Source organism: Pyrus communis, chromosome 11, assembly GCF_041283825.1.
Source record: "Pyrus communis isolate YQ-2024b chromosome 11, ASM4128382v1, whole genome shotgun sequence".
In the NCBI taxonomy this organism is placed as follows: domain Eukaryota; kingdom Viridiplantae; phylum Streptophyta; class Magnoliopsida; order Rosales; family Rosaceae; genus Pyrus; species Pyrus communis.
Genome location: NC_142575.1, coordinates 29999282 through 30019674, shown reverse-complemented (window position 1 = coordinate 30019674; position 20393 = coordinate 29999282). Strand labels below are relative to the sequence as shown.

General features: G+C 35.1%; 1 protein-coding gene across 2 annotated transcripts; it reads right to left on the bottom strand.

The window, feature by feature from the left end:
- Window positions 1-5131: 5131 nt before the first annotated feature.
- Window positions 5132-10761, bottom strand: LOC137743372 (protein SRG1). Of its 2 annotated transcripts, XM_088678882.1 has the most exons (5): window positions 10391-10530; window positions 9528-9720; window positions 7303-7550; window positions 6288-6612; window positions 5132-5552 (listed from the first exon to the last, which is right to left on the bottom strand). In XM_088678882.1, exons 3-5 carry the CDS (start codon window positions 7548-7550, stop codon window positions 5307-5309), a joined length of 819 nt encoding a protein of 272 aa, XP_088535008.1. In that variant the 5' UTR covers window positions 9528-9720; window positions 10391-10530; the 3' UTR covers window positions 5132-5306. The 2 variants fall into 2 exon arrangements, with proteins under 2 accessions (XP_088535008.1, XP_068339357.1); XM_068483256.2 differs by lacking the exon at window positions 9528-9720 and having other exon boundaries at window positions 10391-10761.
- Window positions 10762-20393: the final 9632 nt, after the last annotated feature.

Sequence of the window (20393 nt, the reverse complement as noted above, 5' to 3'; positions counted from 1 at the left end):
TTGTGATCCCCCCACCCAATGATTTGTTGTGTAACGATTCCTTCTGGCTTGACTTATGCGACCACTGATGTGAGCAAAATCCATGAAATTCCTTTGAGAAATTAAACAATATGAATATGATAAAGATGCATGGGATGCTATCTAGACCACTAAACCAAGCTTTGGACAGTTACACAGTGGCGAAGTTGCAAAGGAACAAGGAGGAACGTCCGCCCTTCTCTCTCGCCGGAAATTAAGCTTAGGAGTGGTGGTTCTGCTCCTCTGATTCCGTCGGAAGTTATGGTTGCTTAGCCTGCTTTCTGGTTTCTAGATTCCTGTTGCTATGCAGCAGTGTTTGTTTGTTTTTGTTTTTGTTTTTTTCTTTTTTTCTGAATTTTTTTTCTAACCAAATGATGCGTTTAAATTAGTTGATTAAAAGAAAATAATTGAAGTGGGGACCACTGGTCCCCCATTACCTCTGCCCTCACACGTCCCCCTTTCATGTTGTTTTTTTTTATTTTTTTTATTTCTTAATTTATATTATACTTAACCCCAATTGATTAATTAATACGAAATTTTAATTAATACAGAATCATAGAGTAATACACTAATATAGTTATTGATTACTGATTAATTGAATTGAATTGAATTTTGGTATATTGAATAATTCGTATGATTATTGGTATTGATTAATTGAATTGTTGGTTTAATTAGTTAGTAGTCATATAGTATATTTTACTCTAGGATTAAAAGTCTAAGACCGGGAGGAATTAGTGACCTTGCAAAGGAGTTAGTGAAGATCGGGAGGTGTGCAAGCTATATGATAGCTTATAAGCTTCTTATATTAGTTTCGGTGTTACTAGCTGCAACCGCTTCAATGGAGAGAGCTTGTTCTACTATAATAAACATCATTGTGTACAAAATGGGAGATCAAGGGTTGAGGAATAACATGATTGTTTACATTGAGAGAGATGTATTTGCTTTTATTGATAACGAGTCTATTATGCAACATTTTTATGACACGAAATCTAGCCAGCAACAATTGAAATTTGTTTGTATTGAAAAATTATGGAAGACACTACTATATAAAAGGATTAGGTTGTTGACATATTTTTGAACATTGCACTCTTTTAAATAAGTTCGCCCATCCCCTCAACAATTTCTGGCTTTGCCACTGCACACACGTGCCGGCACCTATAGAGTGGAGTTGTCGTGAATTTCTTGACTCATAGAACAGTAGAAGGAAGATGGGGTGAGCAGTGGCTGGATGGGAGACGTGTTGGCCAAATGACGAGGATGATGAAAGGGACCTGTACAAGAATTTTGGAGTAGATAAATGAAGTAACGTGAAGTAACGTGGAGCATGTGTGACCATTATACTTTAAATGTGGAATAACTTGCTCTTGTCCATAAAAACAGTAGAGGTTTTACTCTAAAATCAAAAGGAAATAGCTTGATTAGAGAAAGATATATATAACTGAACACGAACATGAGAGAGAGAGAGAGAGAGAGAGAGAGAGAGAGAGAGAGAGAGAGAGAGAGAGAGAATGTAAAAAGATCTTATATATCCAAAACATCCTTTGCTTACACCATAGGCACTAGGCAAAGCTATGGAAGAAACAAAGGTATCGCCGGGAAGGGCTTTTACGGTGGCTTTCCTCCTGTGCCTATTCAATAAGAAGCCGATAATCACAATCCCACTCAGAAACCAACAAAAGCATGAGATCATCATGCTCATCAAATACCATCCATTGACATGCAGAAATCGCTTTCGCAAGAACCAACCAATTCTGAAGCTGAACAAGCCATACTCCATTGGCTTGCATAGTGTAATACCCTGGAAATTTTAAAATATGTGATTATGTGGAATTTTTTTTTCTTCAGAAAGTGAAATGACTAAAATGTCCCTTGTTGACTAAACGTAATTAACAAGGACATATTTTAACCTCATATATTTTATCATATTTCTTGGCATATTTGGATAGAGCTCGATCTCACGAATGCGTAGGTGCAAACTGTTTGTGAACGGAGTTATAACGAATGAGATATGAACGAGCGAAGTTAGGGGTGAAATGGTCATTTGACCATAATTTGGATTTCTCCAGATAATTGTGAGATGCCACGTGTGTGGCATTGGCTAGGAGAGAGAGAGAGAGAGAGAGCACTACCCAATCAGAAAACAAGTAAATGAAGGGGAAAGGAGGAAGGAGGAACACCGGATTCCACATGACCCGGTTCCTTTCCGTCGACCTGACCAATATTCGAGACACCCCAATGCCGATTCCGTTGTTTTCCCGATGAAACGATCGTTGCCACCACCCAAAAAAACCTCCACAGCCTTCCCTCTACCCATTCCACCCCAAAAATCGAGGGAAATTGGCCTTGAAATTGGGAAATTCACACGGGGAGGGGGGTGCGACGAGGTTCCTTATCGGCAATCCGTCGTTTCAGAAATTAACTCCAGCCACCATCACTACTAATGGACTCCTCATGAACCCAGGAACATGTCCCAAGCCTTGGTTGGGGTGGCGGATGGTACGTAGGCAGTCTAACCAGGATGTTAGATGCAGCCATAAATTAAACAAAATGATTATTTTTTAGTGTGGTTAGTTAGAATTATAATTAACCATTATTTTATTGTGTCCTACCTGTGTGTTTGGCTTCCAAATTAGAAATTTTGGATCGTTACACATAGAGTGGGGGTCCCAGGTAATTAAATTACCTAGCCTTTTGACTTAAGATTCATTAAAAGTTTTTTTTTATCATCTTCATAAATGAGAAAATTACACCACAAAACAGGAACATATATATATATATATATATATATATATTGTATGTATCTTTGTGTAGCACAGTATAATTTCTACGGATGGCAAAAATTGTCGTGTATATGAAGAGATTTTTTACTGTGCCCGAAACATGAGGTAGAACACCATATATCATTATACAATTGGAGGGACATTTGAAAAAACACTTCCCACCAATTGTTATAATAACGTGTGGTGTTCCGCCCATATTCTGGGTAGATTGGATAATCTCTCCTAAATTAGAGACTATGATTGGTATACAATTTTTTTAAAGAGCTCCTAAAATAACTTTTTAGTATTTTTAGTTACAATTTACTAAAAAAATAAATAGCACAATTGGATATGCTTTTGTATATTTAATTATGGTTGACCTGTTATATATGTAGCTAAATTTAGCACCCCTAATATTGTTCTATCAAATAAAAAGAAAAGATATACAGGATAATGAAGAAAGATGAAATTGAACACAAACCCTCAATTAAGGGATAATTGATCTTTGATCACTTGAGTTGCACGCTGCTAATTCATTATTACAAACGTACCCAGTAGTGTCATTTAAAAAAAAAAAAAAAAAGACAAGAAAAACTCATTTATGTCGAATATTAGCAAAAATCCGACAGAAATTCATGTAATGGCGGATAAAAGAACCGACAGTATTGTTTGTGTCACGAAAAGGCTATTGTTGTCGGTTAGTTCCCTTAAACTGTCGGATAAATAGATACTATCGTCGTCCATAATTGCCACTAAATCAATTAATAATTAAAAAATAAATTATGTTTTAATAAAATAAAAAATAAAGTTCAAAGAGAATAGCATGTAAACAGATTTATAAAAACGCACCGGACATGATCCAAAACGATTCAAAGTTTACAGGGATTGAACAACTAGCTATTTATTTCTTCAATCTTTGTTTTATTTACTCTTTGTTTCTCTAAAAGGCTTTGACCCACTTTCGCAATGGCCGAGTAGCTTCGCTGCTGTCTGGAGGTATCTGGCTGGCCTTCATCTTTGCTCCTTCTTTCACCATTGTAACTTACTAACTTTGTTAGCAGTAGTCTAGCGACAAGAAAAATACTTAAAGAGACTTTTAGAGAAAATGCACTAAAAGAAACTCCATGATTTCACCATTAGGATAAACTAAGAAACCCCATATTTTCTTTTAGAGAAAGTGCATTAAAAGAAATCCTAGATTCCAGTAACGCAATAACATAATCAAAATTCAAAACACAAACTTGATTTAATACAAATAATTTAAAACTCACCACTTCTAGGATGCTCAAGTTGCTCCTCGAATTGTTCATCCATGGACAGTGAAGGAGAAGTGTAGTAGGGAAGGGGAAGAGGAGTGCAATGGGGAAGGGGAAAAGGGAATGGGAGTGCAGTAGGGAAGGGGAAGGGGAGTGCAGTAGGGAAAGGGAAAGAGAAGGGGGTGCAGCGGGCAAGGGGAAGGGAAAGGGAAGGGAAGTGCAAATGCGCAGGAAGAGTGAAGGAGAAAGAGATGCACGAGGGTTTTGAAATAGGGTATTTTCATATTCCTGTCAGATAAAAGCACCAGTAATTGTAAATAATGTCGGCAAAACTGACACCAACTCTGAAAAAATGAAAAACCTACTTCAATCAGTATCTGACACAAACTGCAATGTTGTCGGTTAAAACCGACACCACTATGTGCCAATTGACATCACTCTGCCCAATTCCTAATTCCGTCGGTTACAACTGACACCACCAATTCCTCGTGCAAAAAAAGCAGGAAGTTTGAAAATTAAAACATATCTTGTCGGATGAAAGCGCTAGAAATTATTTCTGTTGGATAACAATGCATTAGTGTCGGTTATATCCAACATTTTTAGTTTATGTTGATTATAAGCGACATAAATGGTTTGTCATCCAACATCATGTAAAAAGACTGTCGAAAATTTCTTATCTGACAATATATATATATTGTATAAAATCGCCACCAGCCTTTGATACATTAAGCCAATTTTGTAGTAGTGACTAAAGGGACAACTGCTTGATAGTAAAGCAAACGGATTGCAAAACATACAAATATTATAAAGATTTATGGAAATAATATAACATTATTGGAAGAAATTTGGAGATACACGCTTTTGATACACATTTTGATACTTGTTTTTGTGAGACTCACTCCATAATGTGAGTTAGCAATCCACATTTTTTAACCACATTAGTGTACCATCTAATGTGGTAAGTGATGTGTACATGCCACACCAGTCAATTAATTTATCTCATTGGATGTTGGTTGTATGCATCACTTGCCACATACGATAATACATCAATATGGTACAAAAATATAGTCTCACTAACATTATTACTAGTTTGTCTCATTATAACAACCAGAAAATGGCATCCATGCTTATTATTAGATGATAATTTCTGCCAATTAAGACATCATTTGGTGGCATATTAATTTTACAACGTACACCTTTTTATTCTCTTCAGAAATAATTAACATAAACCTTTTTATTCTCTTTAGATAGATCTCTCTACTGCTTAACATCATTACTTAATCCTCAATTCGTCAAGACAAGACTTCCCATGAAGCTTACGTTCAAAAAATATTTTGAAATATTCTTCAACTCCCAGCCTTTTAAATGTTGCTGGGGTTTGCTCAGTAATCAAGCTAGAGGCCGGGCCGATTTCACCATCAACTCTGGGGTTGTAAAATGTGGCGATTGAGAGCCTTTCTTTTTCAGAGTTCACAGTTGCACGATGTTCAATGCTACGATACGTCCCATTTGTTATAATCTGCCATGCATACATGCACATATTTAAACACTAAAAGTAAAAAGGTGGCAATAGCTGCAATAGGTATAAATTATTAAGGATCAAGATTTTGTTTGAAATAATTGTTCAACACATCTCTAACAAAATATAGGACATACTCACGCAGTAAAACGTTATTGAAGATTAAGCTAAGCTATGAGTGAAAGATTTACATGCTTAACAATATAGTCAGTAAACATGATATGGATAACATTACACTTTTTTTTTTTTTTTTTTTTTTTTTTTCTGGTAATAAAAAGTTTAGAGCGAGAGGAGGCTACCCCATTCCAGGTTCAGGGCATACTGGCTACATGCCTCTTTGAGGACTTACAGAGGGGATTTTAGCCCTTTTTTTTTGTTTTTACAAGTTGCTCACCAAGATGGACTGGCAGCAGGGAGACTCTAACTTAAACATTGGTTTAGCAAAAAGAACGATCCTTACCAACTCAACTAACTTTCGTACGCAACACTACACTCTTTATATAATATACTCACCAGAGTGCAAATTGGTACCGAGTAAGTAAAATTCGTTTTTTACCAAATATTTTCCTACGGTGTAAACTAAATTGAAATATGAACTATATATAAATTTAAAAAAGAATTGATCACCTGACGGTCAATGGTATGAAAATGACAGTTGGATAACATTTTCATATCTATTTATGTATCGAGCAAGATAATATTCAAATGGTTAAAGTTACCCGTGAAAATCATTACCTCTAGAACGTCTCCAATATTCACAATAAAGGCATCCGGTAGTGGCTTCACAGGAACCCAAATCCCATCCTTCTTCACTTGGAGGCCATCCATTTCATTGACTTGAAGGAGGATGGTGAGAGCTCCACCATCAGAGTGAGGGGTCAGACCGAGGACTTTCCCCGGCTGAGGACACGGAGGGTAATAGTTCACCCTCACCGCTTGCAATCCACCTTCGAATATGTTGGTCACTTCCTTGGCTTCCATCTGCAAAGCTTTTTCCATTTGTGATAGGATAGCTATGGCTAGGTTTTTAAGTTCCGATGAGTAAGTTTCTAAAGTCTCTCTGCATTAAAAAAATATAGGTGAATTATTTGTACATCTATCTTATAATTCTAAAATGTGACTAAATATATTACAATATATGCAAAATAATTTACCTACAAAATAAAGCAGTTTTATTTGATTCAACATTAATTTACTTACTATTTGTACATATATCTTATAATAATAAAATGTGCCCAGTATATGTAGAATGAATAATGCAAAATGAATTATTTAATTACATAATAAAAGAATTTTTATTTGCTTAAAAAATAATTTACCTATAATTATAAAAAAATAAATTAATTATTTGACAATACATAGCTCAATATATGTAACAATACATACAAAATAATTTACATATAAAAATAAATTATTTGCTCATTACCAATTTTGTAGAGGTAAACTAATTGGTATAATATTTTCGTACGTATATGTAGCACTATATATAATTTATATATAATTAAGGTAATAATATGTGTAATAATTATTTGCTCATTATAATTAAGGTTAGCAGTAACATTTGTTGACATTATTTGCTCATTATATGTAGCACTATATCAGCAATGAGGTCACTTTTTTTTTTTCTTTTACTAAATAACATTACTCTTCAATATATTCATGCATTCACATTCATATTGCACAAAATCGCAGACAAACATATATATATATATATATATATATATATATATATTTGAGATCGCGTGAGGACCTGAAAGGAGAAGGGAGCTTTGGGAGTAGGTGAGGCTTCCTCAATTGGACAGGAAGGGTGGTCAAGAAGAAAATGTCAGACCAATCGAGTTTTTGGTCTTCAGAAACTACAAATGCTTGTCCAAAACCTTCAATGTCTCCTGGCTGTTGCGAGAACTTTTTTTTCTCTTCCATGGGTAGGTTGAAGAACTCTTGAGTTTCTGTCTTCATTTTCTCCAACACGGAAGAGCTCACACCATGGTTCACCATCTGTAAAAATATATAGAGTGAATACTATGGCCAAAAACCTACGAAATAGCAAATTATAAAAAATTCAGTATACAAGCAAGGTGAAAAAGCATAGGTTAGGAAAGTAGACAAGTTCACCAAGGAAAAGAACAACAAAAATGTTGATACATTTTGTAGCAACCTATTAACCAAATTTTTGTTGTGGCAACCTAATTTATAGCTTAATCCCTAGGCTTCCGTAAACTTTCTTCACAGTAGCAGAGCATGTGGTCTCACATATGAAGTTCAACGACCACATGTACTTTACATCATCCAATTTGTGTTGTCCATGTGTTGGCTTGAAAATTGCTACACGTGAATGGCGGTGTTGAGAGTATGAATCTCAAATACGGGAGAGAAGAAACCTTGCATGTGCTTATAAGTAGTTGGATGACACCCTATGTTGCCACTTGATTTTATTGTAAAACCTCAACTTTTTTCTTGTCAGCCCATTAAATTAATACCAAAAAATGGTTTTATCCACAAAAACGGTCCTTAAATAATCAAAAGGGTGAAGCCATGATTTCCAAAAGGGTGGGCTGACTATTTTTTTTAAAAACGATATTATCTACACTAAGGGAGTGGGCTAAGCCTCACAACAATGGGCTAGCAATAATGTGGTTCAAATTTATCATCAGCAAAAATCAAACCTAAGACTTCTTACTTACATGTAAAGATGAATATCAATAGACCATAGTACTACGGCTGGTGGGCTGGCCATTTTTAAGTTTAACTCACTTGATTTCAACCAACGACAAATTAATCAAGGGAAAGTTTAATAATAGAAGTGGGACTACTAATTAAGCTTAATTTGAGGTGGATCCGTGACACTATTTTTTGACACCATATTTTTTACGCAAGATTTGACACAAATTTTAAACAATTAGATTACCCCACTATCAATGGTTAAGATATAGTCTGATAGCTAATTAATTATTATTAATTTCCCTTCATAAGAAATTATTGTTACTTTTTATAACTTATATACAAAATAACAGTTAAATGCACAGTAATGATTCAAGCCTCGTATGTTGCGGATTTCATTGGTTAATCAAGTAAGAAAACTCTTAATGGCTCTCCATCTCCAGTTTTTGTTCACCATTGCAGGCCAAGGAAGAGCATGATCTCCCCCACGCAGGCAATCCTTCGTATTGAATTTTCAGAGTTGTTCCGTTTCTTTTCCTTTATCACATTGTGAAAGAACCTAAATTTGATTTGATTTAAAAAAATTGATTATCTTCCTAATCCAGTATATTCATTTCTTCTTTAGTTTTAATCTGGGTAATTTTGAGACTAATCGGGTTCCTCTTTTTCGACATTAGTATCAAGAAACAAAATTGTACTATCTCTGCCAACGCTATTTCTTCCCCTTCCTTGTTATTTATATCTTGAATTCAGAATATGACTTGCATAACAATTAATATATGACATCGGTTAGCAGAAGCAAAAAATTATCTCAAGTGAGGATGGATAGAGAAGAGAGATGGAAGTTTTTTTTTTGGTCAGACTGTATGAAGTATGAACTTCAAGTTAGAGTTAACTTTCAATAAGGAAATCACAGAACATGAGAGATTGTTGGTAAAAGACCAAGAGAAAAGGAAAAAAAAATGGAATTTAATGGATTTGGGGAGAGAATCAGAGTCATAATTAATTAAAAAAGGTTTCATATATATTTTTTCCAATGTATGTTTTTATTTTTAAAAAATAAAATCAAAGGTTAAAATCTCAATTATTGATAGTGGGATAATTTAATGTTTAAAACCCGGTCAAATTTTGTGCAAAAAATTTTGTGCCACGAGTCCGTGTCTTTAATTATATGATGACCCCTTTATGTATTAATCTTCACATCGCCAACGAAGACTAGATGAAGATACTAGACTAAAAACGAAATTAAATTCCGATTACAAATTGTTTCGATGTTTACTAAATACTGGGAATCAACAGTGTGGTGAACCTCACCTGAAATAAGGAATGCAATTCCTGAAATTGGAGGAGTGAGATTCCTTGGATGGATGAAGTATTTGAATTTCGGGAGGCTGAGGGAATTGGGAATGCATTTTTTCTTCCTATTATGCCCTCTCGCTTGCTGGCTCATCAGGCGGTGGATATGCTTCTCGCTCGCTGGCTCATTCCAGAGAAAAAAGTGCATTCCCTGTTTGGATGCCGGGAAAATAATAGGAAGCTCTGAGAAAAATCCAGGTGAAGAAAGTACCCAAAACAGGATTCTGAATAATTTAGTGTGTAACCGAAAAAAAAATTGGAGTGATCCTGACGATGGCGGAGAAATGGAGGATTTGAAGATTGTAAAAATGCAGAGACTGAGGTGGGTTATAATCTTGTTTGATGGATTATAATCTTGTTTAGTGGCTTTCCTGGGCGTAAAGGAGGATGAGTGGGTTATAAATTTTTAAATTGTTTGGACTGCGGAGAAGATGATTTGGCTAAGGGTTTTTTAACTCCAGTTTAATCAAAAAAATAAAAATAAATATTTAAAATAAATATAAAGATAAAATAAAAAAGATAAGGGCATTTTAATGATTATATTAATTTATACTCTGATCCAAGTGAATTGGTAAATAACTCATATAAATTCAATTTTATTTATACTCCGATTTCATAACATGTAAGTAAACAGCTTCAACAAGAATTTGATTTTGATTCCTCTTCATTCCAACACCTCATCCATTGATTTCCTCTTATTTTAATTACGGTTACGCAAACGAGACAAATAATTATCGACAAATTCTTCGAACTCATGGGCGAAAAACAATCAGAACTATTTGATGAAAGATATAAGTGGAAAAACTAGTTTACTTAATTACCTGGAAGAAACCCCACTCTTTGCAAGCAAAATGGAGCCTGGCTAGTTCAGCTTCAGAATCGGTTGATTCTTGGGAAAGCAATTTCTGCATGTCAATGGATGGTATTTGAGGAGCATGATGATCAGAATTGATGATCATCTCATGCTCTTGGTTACCATCTTGATCATGAGGCTGTAAGTATCTTGTTGGGATTGTGAGTATTGGCTTCTTTACGAATTCCTGAACACTAGGAACATGAAGAGAACCACCGTACAAGCTCTTCCCGGCAGATGCCTTTTTATCCATACTTAGCTTTTGCATACGCTGTGAGCAATGGGTGTTTTAGATGGGTTCTGGTAATGGTTATACTAATGATGTAGAATATTTGTGCGCGCGCGCGCGTATATATATAGGTAGATAGAGAGGAGGGAAGAGATTCTTATTTTTTTTATATAAAAATAAGGATTAGTCGAATTTTAACTATTTGAACCGTTTATTTTTTAATTTATACCACATAAATCATCTTTGCAAAATATTAACCAAACAAAAAAATAATTAAAACATATAATTGGATTCAAAGAAATGAACAAATACTTTGTTATATAAGAAACAATGAAATTTGATCTTGATAATTAAATAGGCAAATGGTTTCGAATTAAATTGAATTTTGTAAGAATGATCTATAAATCGATATTAACAAAATAAAAGGTTCGAAACGTTAAAATTCGATGTAAAATGAGCGCTACATCTAATCCCTATTTTTTTTAAAAAATAAAAATCTCTTTGTATAAAAGGTCTATCTATATATATATATATTGTTCCTCTCTCTTGTACTCACCGTCGGTGCTACGACGACTGAGTATCAAAGGTCACTTTTTTATTGGAATGTGGATTGTCGGCCTTTTTATTTTCATACTTTCCTTATGTCTACCTGTAAGGTTAAATTACGTTAATATTTTATATTAATTTTTTTAAAAATAATAAAACAAAAAGTAATGTTGATATGGCTTAATCGTGATCATATAAACAGAATGATATAAGAAGAGTATAGAAATGGGAAGATAAACAATCCACCTCCTTGTTATTCAGACTTTGTCCTTTGTGCCTCACTTTCCGTGTGACCTCAGTAGTTGGATATGGACCTGTCAGGCTGTCACCAACCGACCTTTGAATATTGGTCTGATTTAATCTCTCTGTCTTTCAGAGAGAACACGTGGCTTATTCATTAACAACTACTGCCCAAAGCGGCTGCATTTGGTTTCACTTTTATCTGCCCTCTTTGCCAATATTTCTGATAGTTGTTGCATCGGGTTCTTTCATCATATTTTTATTTCCGACTATTTTTATGGTTGGGTATTATTTTTCTCTATTTGTATAAATTAAATTTTAATTAAATTTGACTTACATGAATGATAAGTTAGAAACATTTTTAGATGAGCTCTTAGTTAAATTTTATACAGGATTTTAAAAAATTCCATTTTCAATCCCTAATTACCTCTTAAGATAGGAATTCTTCTATTAGTTACTAAATTTAAAGAGTGAAAAGGGAATTCTTAACATTAATTTCTTAATTTAATAATATTATGAATAAAAATCATATTCATATTTGTCCAGAATTCTAAATTAAAGAGTATTATTGAAGTATAATTGTTTAAGCAATCTCCTAAAGTAATATTATAGGGAGCTGATAATTAAAGGGCCAACTGCTTAAGAGGAATACAATGCTAAGCCTCATACCTGTCAAGCATACATGGAGGCAAAAGTGAAATATAAATATGGTAGTAAAGCAATAAACAGCGCAAAACATACAAATATTATAAAAATTAAGTAAATAAATATGAACATTATTGGAGATGCTCTTATGACTAATCCATTGAATATTTTGTTATATTTGAATTTACCTGACAAGACATATCACTAAAGCTGCCACGCATCAACGTCTAGAAACTGTATATAGTTGCACCTGTTTATTCTTAATTAACAATGTATAATTAAGAAATCATTAACTTCAATATCACATTAGTTTGCAAATTTGCATTAGGTTATTTACAATTCAGAGATAAAGAGTAACACAGATCATGATCGTAGTCAGCTAGGGCGTGATTCACATCATTACAGAAAAAACTATAACAAATAATTACGTACGGTTCTTTGGTATCCCATCGGGAAATGCTAGAGATTATGTGGACAAATTAATTTAGGCTTATTAATTGGTTTTTGCAGGCAAATTGCTAGAAAGAAACTATAATAAATTAATATAAATAATTACAAGATTTAGTTTAGAAATTTAACCTTCGTAGCAGTACCCTTTCGATTAGGGGTGGAAATTTTTACCAAATTACTGTACCAACCATCTTACCAACCATACCATACCAAATTATTACCAAAAATTTGTACCAATTGGTAATGGTACGATATTTGTACCGTCTCATACTGTTTCGGTACGGTACTGGTACTCAAAACCAGTACCGGTGGTATACCATACCTACCAATATTATTATTATTATATTATGTATTTATTCATATAATTATTTGAGGGCAAAATTAATAATAATTATTGTAGAAGTGTAAAAAATGTAAAAATATATATATATACAATCACTCATAATGACAAGCTTTACAACTTTCATGAAGAGGTCAGCTTCAAAATCAAACACTATAATCCATAAACCTTAAATTTATATTTAACCGTTGATTGTCATTCACGCTTTATTCTTCTTACTGAATTTCATTTGTTAAATTTTCTTTTTTGAAAACATGATCATCTGGCGGATGTAAGAAGATGAACGGTTTAGATCTTTGATATCATGTTTCAATATTTATGGTTAACTGAAATATGAGTCGATGTCATATAGTTTGTAGAAACTTTATAAATATCAAGCAATATTTTCACTAACTGTAAAACTTTGAACATAATATCAACGATCCAAACTGTTCATCTTCCTGCATCCTCTAATAGATCATGTTTTAAAGAAAAAAAATCCAAAAAAGACAAAATTTGATGAGAAAAATGAAGCTTAAATGCAAACAACAATCAATAGTTAAATTTTGATCTATGATTTATATGATTATAATGGCGAATTTCAAAGTTAAGCTCTTCACGAAAGTTGTAAAGCTTGTCATTACGAGCGTTTATATATTTTTTCTATATTTTTTACGCTTCTACATTAATTAAAAAATATTAGATTTTGGGCAAACAAAGTGACGTAAAACAAAATGGCAATTACCATTGGCATACCATACCAACCAAACTATTTGGTATACCGATATTCGATATACCGAAAGTTTGGTATGGTAATGGTAATAGATTTTACCGTACCAAATATTTGGTATGGTAATTGGTACAGAGGTTTTGGTACGGTAATGTACCAAAACCACCCCTACTTTCGATATAATATGTGGAGACATTAATTTAGGCTTAAAACTGGTTTATCTCTAGAAGCTGTTATTTGGTCTCACTTTACTCTTTGAAACTAATTTTGTCTCATTTTGCCCCATGAAACTATCATTTTCATCTCATTTAGTCTCAATTTACCCAATTTCGTTCATTTTGTCAAATAAACGTTATATTAAAAGGAACTATGGACATTTTATTTTTCACATCTTTTGCCTCCAACTTGCCTGCTAAAACAATCACATTTCCATTTTTCGTGAAAAAATTGTCAATATCGATCCTCATTAAATGGAATGGTTAGTTTGACTGTTCATATGCCAATTTAAAGGGGATGTTGACAGATTTTCCACTTAAGACCAAAATGATTTACGATGGACAAACTTAGGGACCACTCCTATCGATTTTCATTGTCAGACATCCAAATGAGGAATTATGGCGAGCTCACGAACCACTTTGGCTAAAAAAACCTAAAATAAATCAGTCAAACCAACACTTTGTGTCTGAAAAATATTAAGAATTGCTGAAAATTAACTGAAAATGAATCAGCCCCATCAAAGAGATATTTTTATGTTTCAGATGAATAATTTTCAGTTTGTTTTGATGGGTTTTTGGGAGGGTTCCTTTACTTTTAATTTTCATATTGCTCATGAATCAGCCCCACCAAAATTTCATGAATGTCCGGTTTAAAACAACCTCATCTGATTATGTAGCATCCAGAGTAGAGATCATTGCTGTCCAAGATCTCATCCTCGCAATTAACAAACCCCAGCAACATGTAGTGTCCCTTGATTTTCTCTCCAGGCTCTCACACATTTGCTTTTTTTTTTTTTTTTTTTTTTTTTTTTTTTTGTTAACAAACAATATTATCTACTAAGATGAGGGATGCGCTTAACCTCACAATGAGTTAGCAATAATGTGGTTCAAATTCGCCTTTGGTAAAAATCGAATTTAAGACCTTACAAGTGAAAAGGAATATCACTATAAATTATACTAAATGGCACACATTTGTTTTTCTTATATTATTATTGATTTTGTTAGTATATCTATGATGATTAGATATGTATTCATTTTGCGTATCTTGAAACTAATGCCTAAGAGCAGTTCTAGCGTGTGAAATCTCCCCCCGGGCAAGACACTATGCTATCCATCCAATGAACATTAATTGCCCTTAATGAACAGTAATCGCCTTTTGCATCTCCACCGTTGCACTTCAATAGCCCTGGTAATAGGCAATAAAATATTATTATTTTTTTATTTATAAAATAATACAAAATAATTTTAATTGTAATTTGGGATAAGATTTTTAATCGTTATCGTTGCGCCATGTGCCATTATCCGAAAAGTTATTAAATAATACAAAATAATTTTATTTGCAATTTCGGATAAGATTTTTAATCATTCTCGTTGCACCACTTATCATAAAATCCGAAAAGACAATTATTGGTGATGGATTTCCGATAAAATTTTTAATCGTACTCGTTGCGCCACGTGTCATTATCCGAAAATACAATTATTGGTAATGGATTTCTGATAAGATTATTAACCAATCACGTCGCGCCACGTGTTATAATATGTTTACAATTTTTGAGGATAGATTTCCATCAGATTTTTAACGAATGATGGCATGCCACGTGACATTATCTACAACCTAATCCTTTCTGAATCCTCCATATAATCCACCATCCATCCTCACAAATCTCACACCAATTTTCTCAAGATCTCTATCATTATTCATAGTTTATGTTTCCTTCTTCACCAAAATCTCTATTATTATTCATAGTTTCTGCTTCCTTATTCACTAAAATCTTTATCATTATTCATAGTTTCTGCTTCTTTCTTACAATGTCTTCTTCTTCCTCAAGTGATGTGGGAACTCGATCAGCAAGAGGAATAATTGTTTAACCAATTAGAAGGAATGTTCAATCTCTAGGTGGCAAAAAATGAGTGGGAAGGGGATAAGGAGCGTAGAAGGAGAGATGACAAAGTAAGAATGGGCAGAGCCTCACATTCCCGTCGAGTCATCCAAGCTGTGGCTCAGATCTGCCCATTCTTGCTTTGTCATCTCTTCTTCTACGCTTCTCATCCTCTTCCCTCACATTTTTTTGCCACCTGGAGATTGAATATTCATTCTGATTGGTTAAACAATTCTTCCTCTTGCTGATCGAGTTCCCACATCATCCTTGAGGAAGAAGAAGACATTGCAAGAAAGAAGCAGAAACTATGAATAATGATAAAGATTTTGGTGAAAAAGGAAGCAAAAACTATGAATAATGATAGATATTTTGGTGAAGAAGGAAGTAGAAACTATGAATAATGATAGATATCTTGAGAAAATTGGTGTGAGATTTGTGAGGATGGATGATGGATTATATGGAGGATTTAGAAAAGATTAGGTTGTAGATAATGTCACGTGGCATGCTGTCATTCGTTAAAAATCTGATAGAAATCTATCCTCAAAGATTGTAAACAGATTATGACACGTGACGCGACGTGATTGATTAATAATCTTATCAAAAATCCATCACCAATAATTGTATTTTCGGATAATGACACGTGGCGCAACGAGTATAATTAAAAATCTTATCCGAAATTACAATTAAAATTATTTTGTATTATTTAATAACTTTTCGGATAATGGCACGTGGCACAACGAGAACGATTAAAAATCTTATCCGAAATTACAATTAAAATTATTTTGTATTATTTTATAAATAAAAAATTACTAATATTTTATTGTCTATTGCCAGGACTATTGAAGTGCAACGGTGAAGATGCAAAAGGCGATTACTATTTATTAATGGCAGTTACTATTCACTGGATAAATAGCATAGTGTATTGCCTGAGGGAGGTTTCACACGCTGGAACTGCTCTAATGGTAAGGAAACCAACGAAAAAAATGGTTGGAGAGAGATGGGAGGAGAAGGTGGAGCAGGTACAATTGCATCTAAATGAGATTTGACAGAAATCTTACTTTTAGGTTAAATTTGCTAATAGCTTTTATCATCGGGATTTAGATCCTAATTTTTTTATCACATAAGCTCTACCCCTATCACATAAATTATTTTCCAAATACTCTATTACCATGTAGACCATTAATCCGATTTGGCCTTATTAGAATGTTCGTCCTTATATTATTAGGGTTCTTTTTAGACCTATTGGTTAGTTTAGTAAGAAAGATGTCATCAGCTATTACGCAGATCAAACAAAAATCATTATAATTATCATATATATATATATATCTGAAGTTAAGGGATGAGAGCTAGCTCCAAATTCTCCATTTTTTTTCTGACTTTTAATATAAGCTTAATTTGGTTCATCACCTTAGACAAAGTACAGCCACGTACCCTGACCATCTCTTCATAACCCTTCCAAGTTCAAACTTGTGAAGTCATCGATACTCTTTACTTTTTAGAAAAAATGCATTGACATTGGAAGTGCAAATCCGCCCGCAGGAGCATACAAAGTCATTTTAGGTTTTCCCTCGAGAAAATTTTCCTTCAAATACAAGCTGCCTTATAATTCATGGTATATTTCTTTGTTTGTCTCTCAGAGTCACGTGTAGGAGTGCAAGTTGGATTAGAATTTCAGATTCCGTCATCAAAATTTCGTTTCAAATCTGAACATTTCCAAAATTGATTCCAATTTATAAAATTCTGACATAATTTCAATTTCAGATAATCTAAAGAAAAAAAAAAAAATCAAAGTTGGAAGTTCCGATTCAATCTCAAATGTTTGAAATGAAAATGAAAACCTTGTCTCTAACCCGATCCGTTAAAAAATTGCCACATCCCGGCCCGGGGCGGATCACTTTCTGGGCCCGCTCCACCACCGTAGCACGATATTGTCCGCTTTGGGCTTACCATTCCCTCACGGTTTTGTTTTTGGGAACTCACGAGCAACTTCCCAGTGGGTCACCCATCATGGGATTGCTCTAGCCCCCTTCTCGCTTAACTTCGGAGTTCCTACGGAACCCGAAGCCAGTGAGCTCCCAAAAGGCCTCGTGCTAGGTAGGGATGGAAATATACATTTAAGGATCACTCCCCTGGGCGATGTGGGATGTTACAATCCACCCCCTTTAGGGGCCCGACATCCTCGTCGGCACACACGCAACCAGGGTTAGGCTCTGATACCAATTGCCACATCCCGGCCTGGGGCGGATCACTTCTCGGGCCCGCTCCACCACCATAGCACGATATTGTCCGCTTTGGGCTTACCATTCCCTCACGGTTTTGTTATTGGGAACTCACGAGCAACTTCCCAGTGGGTCACCCATCATGGGATTGCTCTAGCCCCCTTCTCGCTTAACTTCGGAGTTCCTACGGAACCCGAAGCCAGTAAGCTCCCAAAAGGCCTCGTGCTAGGTAGGGATGGGAATATACATTTAAGAATCACTCCTCTAGGCGATGTGGGATGTTACAATCCACCCCCTTTAGGGGCCCGACATCCTCGTCGGCACACACGCAACCAGGGTTAGGCTCTGATACCAATTGCCACATCCCGGCCCGGGGCAGATCACTTCCCGGGCCCGCTCCACCACCGTAGCACGATATTGTCCGCTTTGGGCTTACCATTCCCTCACGGTTTTGTTTTTGGGAACTCACGAGCAACTACCCAGTGGGTCACCCATCATGGGATTGCTTTAGCCCCCTTCTCGCTTAACTTCGGAGTTCCTACGGAACCCGAAGCCAGTGAGCTCCCAAAATGCCTCGTGCTAGGTAGGGATAGGAATATACATTTAATGATCACTCCCTTGGGCGATGTGGGATGTTACAATCCACCCCCTTCAGGGGCTCGACGTCCTCGTCGGCACACATGCGACCAGGGTTAGGCTCTGATACCAATTGCCATATCTCGCCCCGGGACGGATCACTTCTTGGGCCTGCTCCACCACCGTAGCACGATATTGTTCGCTTTGGGCTTACCATTCCCTCACGGTTTTGTTTTTGGGAACTCACGAGCAACTTCCCAGTGGGTCACCCATCATGGGATTGCTCTAGCCCCCTTCTCGCTTAACTTCGGAGTTCCTACGGAACCCGAAGCCAGTGAGCTCCCAAAAGGCCTCGTGCTAGGTAGGGATGAGAATATACATTTAAGGATCACTCCCCTGGGCGATGTGGGGTTCCCAGGGAACCCGAAGCCAGTGAGCTCCCAAAAGGCCTCGTGCTAGGTAGGGATGAGAATATACATTTAAGGATCACTCCCCTGGGCGATGTGGGATGTTACAAAAATCATCCATAGTCATGTGATGAGATATAGAGTTGTTTACGTATGTGAAGAAATGTCTTACATTGGAAGTTCATCGAAGCTTCCATGTGCTTATAATATAATAAAGAGTTGGGTCATTCTCCATGTTATCAATTAGTTTTATGGTAGAAGTTTAACTTCATGGTATCAATGCAGGTGGCTCAATTTTAAGCTCAACCACAACACGTATCTTAAGTCACCCAATTTTCATTGTCAATATCTTACGCTTGAAAATTCACCACATGCGATGGGCCATGTGTGTGAGGATGTGAAAAAATGTCCTACTTCAAAGGTTTACCCACACGTGTTTTACTTTATCCAATTTGTGTTATACACGTCTTAAACTTGAAAATTTGTTACACTTAGTCTAGTGACACAAGCCACAAAATATACTATTATACATGTTCTAAATCAAATTTACGTATTATAATTTGAGCGGAATAAAAAACAATTAGCAACCTATGACACCAAAAGATTATCCATAGATTGTTTCTTGTTGATTAAGTTCCTTGACTATTCTACCACTTAAGATTACATTATACTTTTTTAATTTGATGACTCATATTTGTGTATTTAGTTGTATTTGACTATCGTCACATTTTGAATTAATTGCAGATTTCTTTAATTGTATTCAATGACTCCCAATTTGGAAATCCTTTATTAATTGGTTGACGTGGTCTTGAAGCAATTAACGTGTGCTCTGATTTGGATTTTTAGATCCCATTTCTATTTTCTGTTAAACTAGCTAATTTATCAACAATTAAAATTGTTCGTGTTTTGTAAGAGATCTCAAATTTTATTTGTAGCTAGCATAGATGTAAAAACAAGACCAATATTTGCAAACAAGTTCTTTTCCAAATTCACTGTAAAAGATCTTGTAGAAGATAGAATCATTGAAGTATTATTAATCTTCTATATGTATATATAAAAGGAGAAGGCAAAAGGATAAAGCTTTCATAATATTCAAATTACCCTTCTTCTATTACCATTTGTCCAGTTTGTCTTTGCTTTACTAGTGTTAATCATTGTTGAACACACTTGTGCGCGTGGACTTGCAACCCTTGGAGTAAAATTTAGTTTTGGGTTAAATCCAACCAGGATTTGAGTTTGGGTTATTGAGTTGGCCCACTTGTGCGCGTGGACTTGCCAGCAAAAGCTAGACGCGCAAGCCCTTAACACGGCCCACGCTTCAACGCATGAGCTTGCTTTGTGCTTCGACAAAGGATAAACGCCACCCAAGTGGCCATGCTGTCCACTTGTCGGCCTTTAAAATAAGCCTAATGGCTCTTTTGCTTAATCCAATGGCACAAATTCAAATGGACTGTTGGTCAAGATTCATATTTGTTGTTGTTGTTTTTTTTTTTTTAATATATTTATAATTTCATT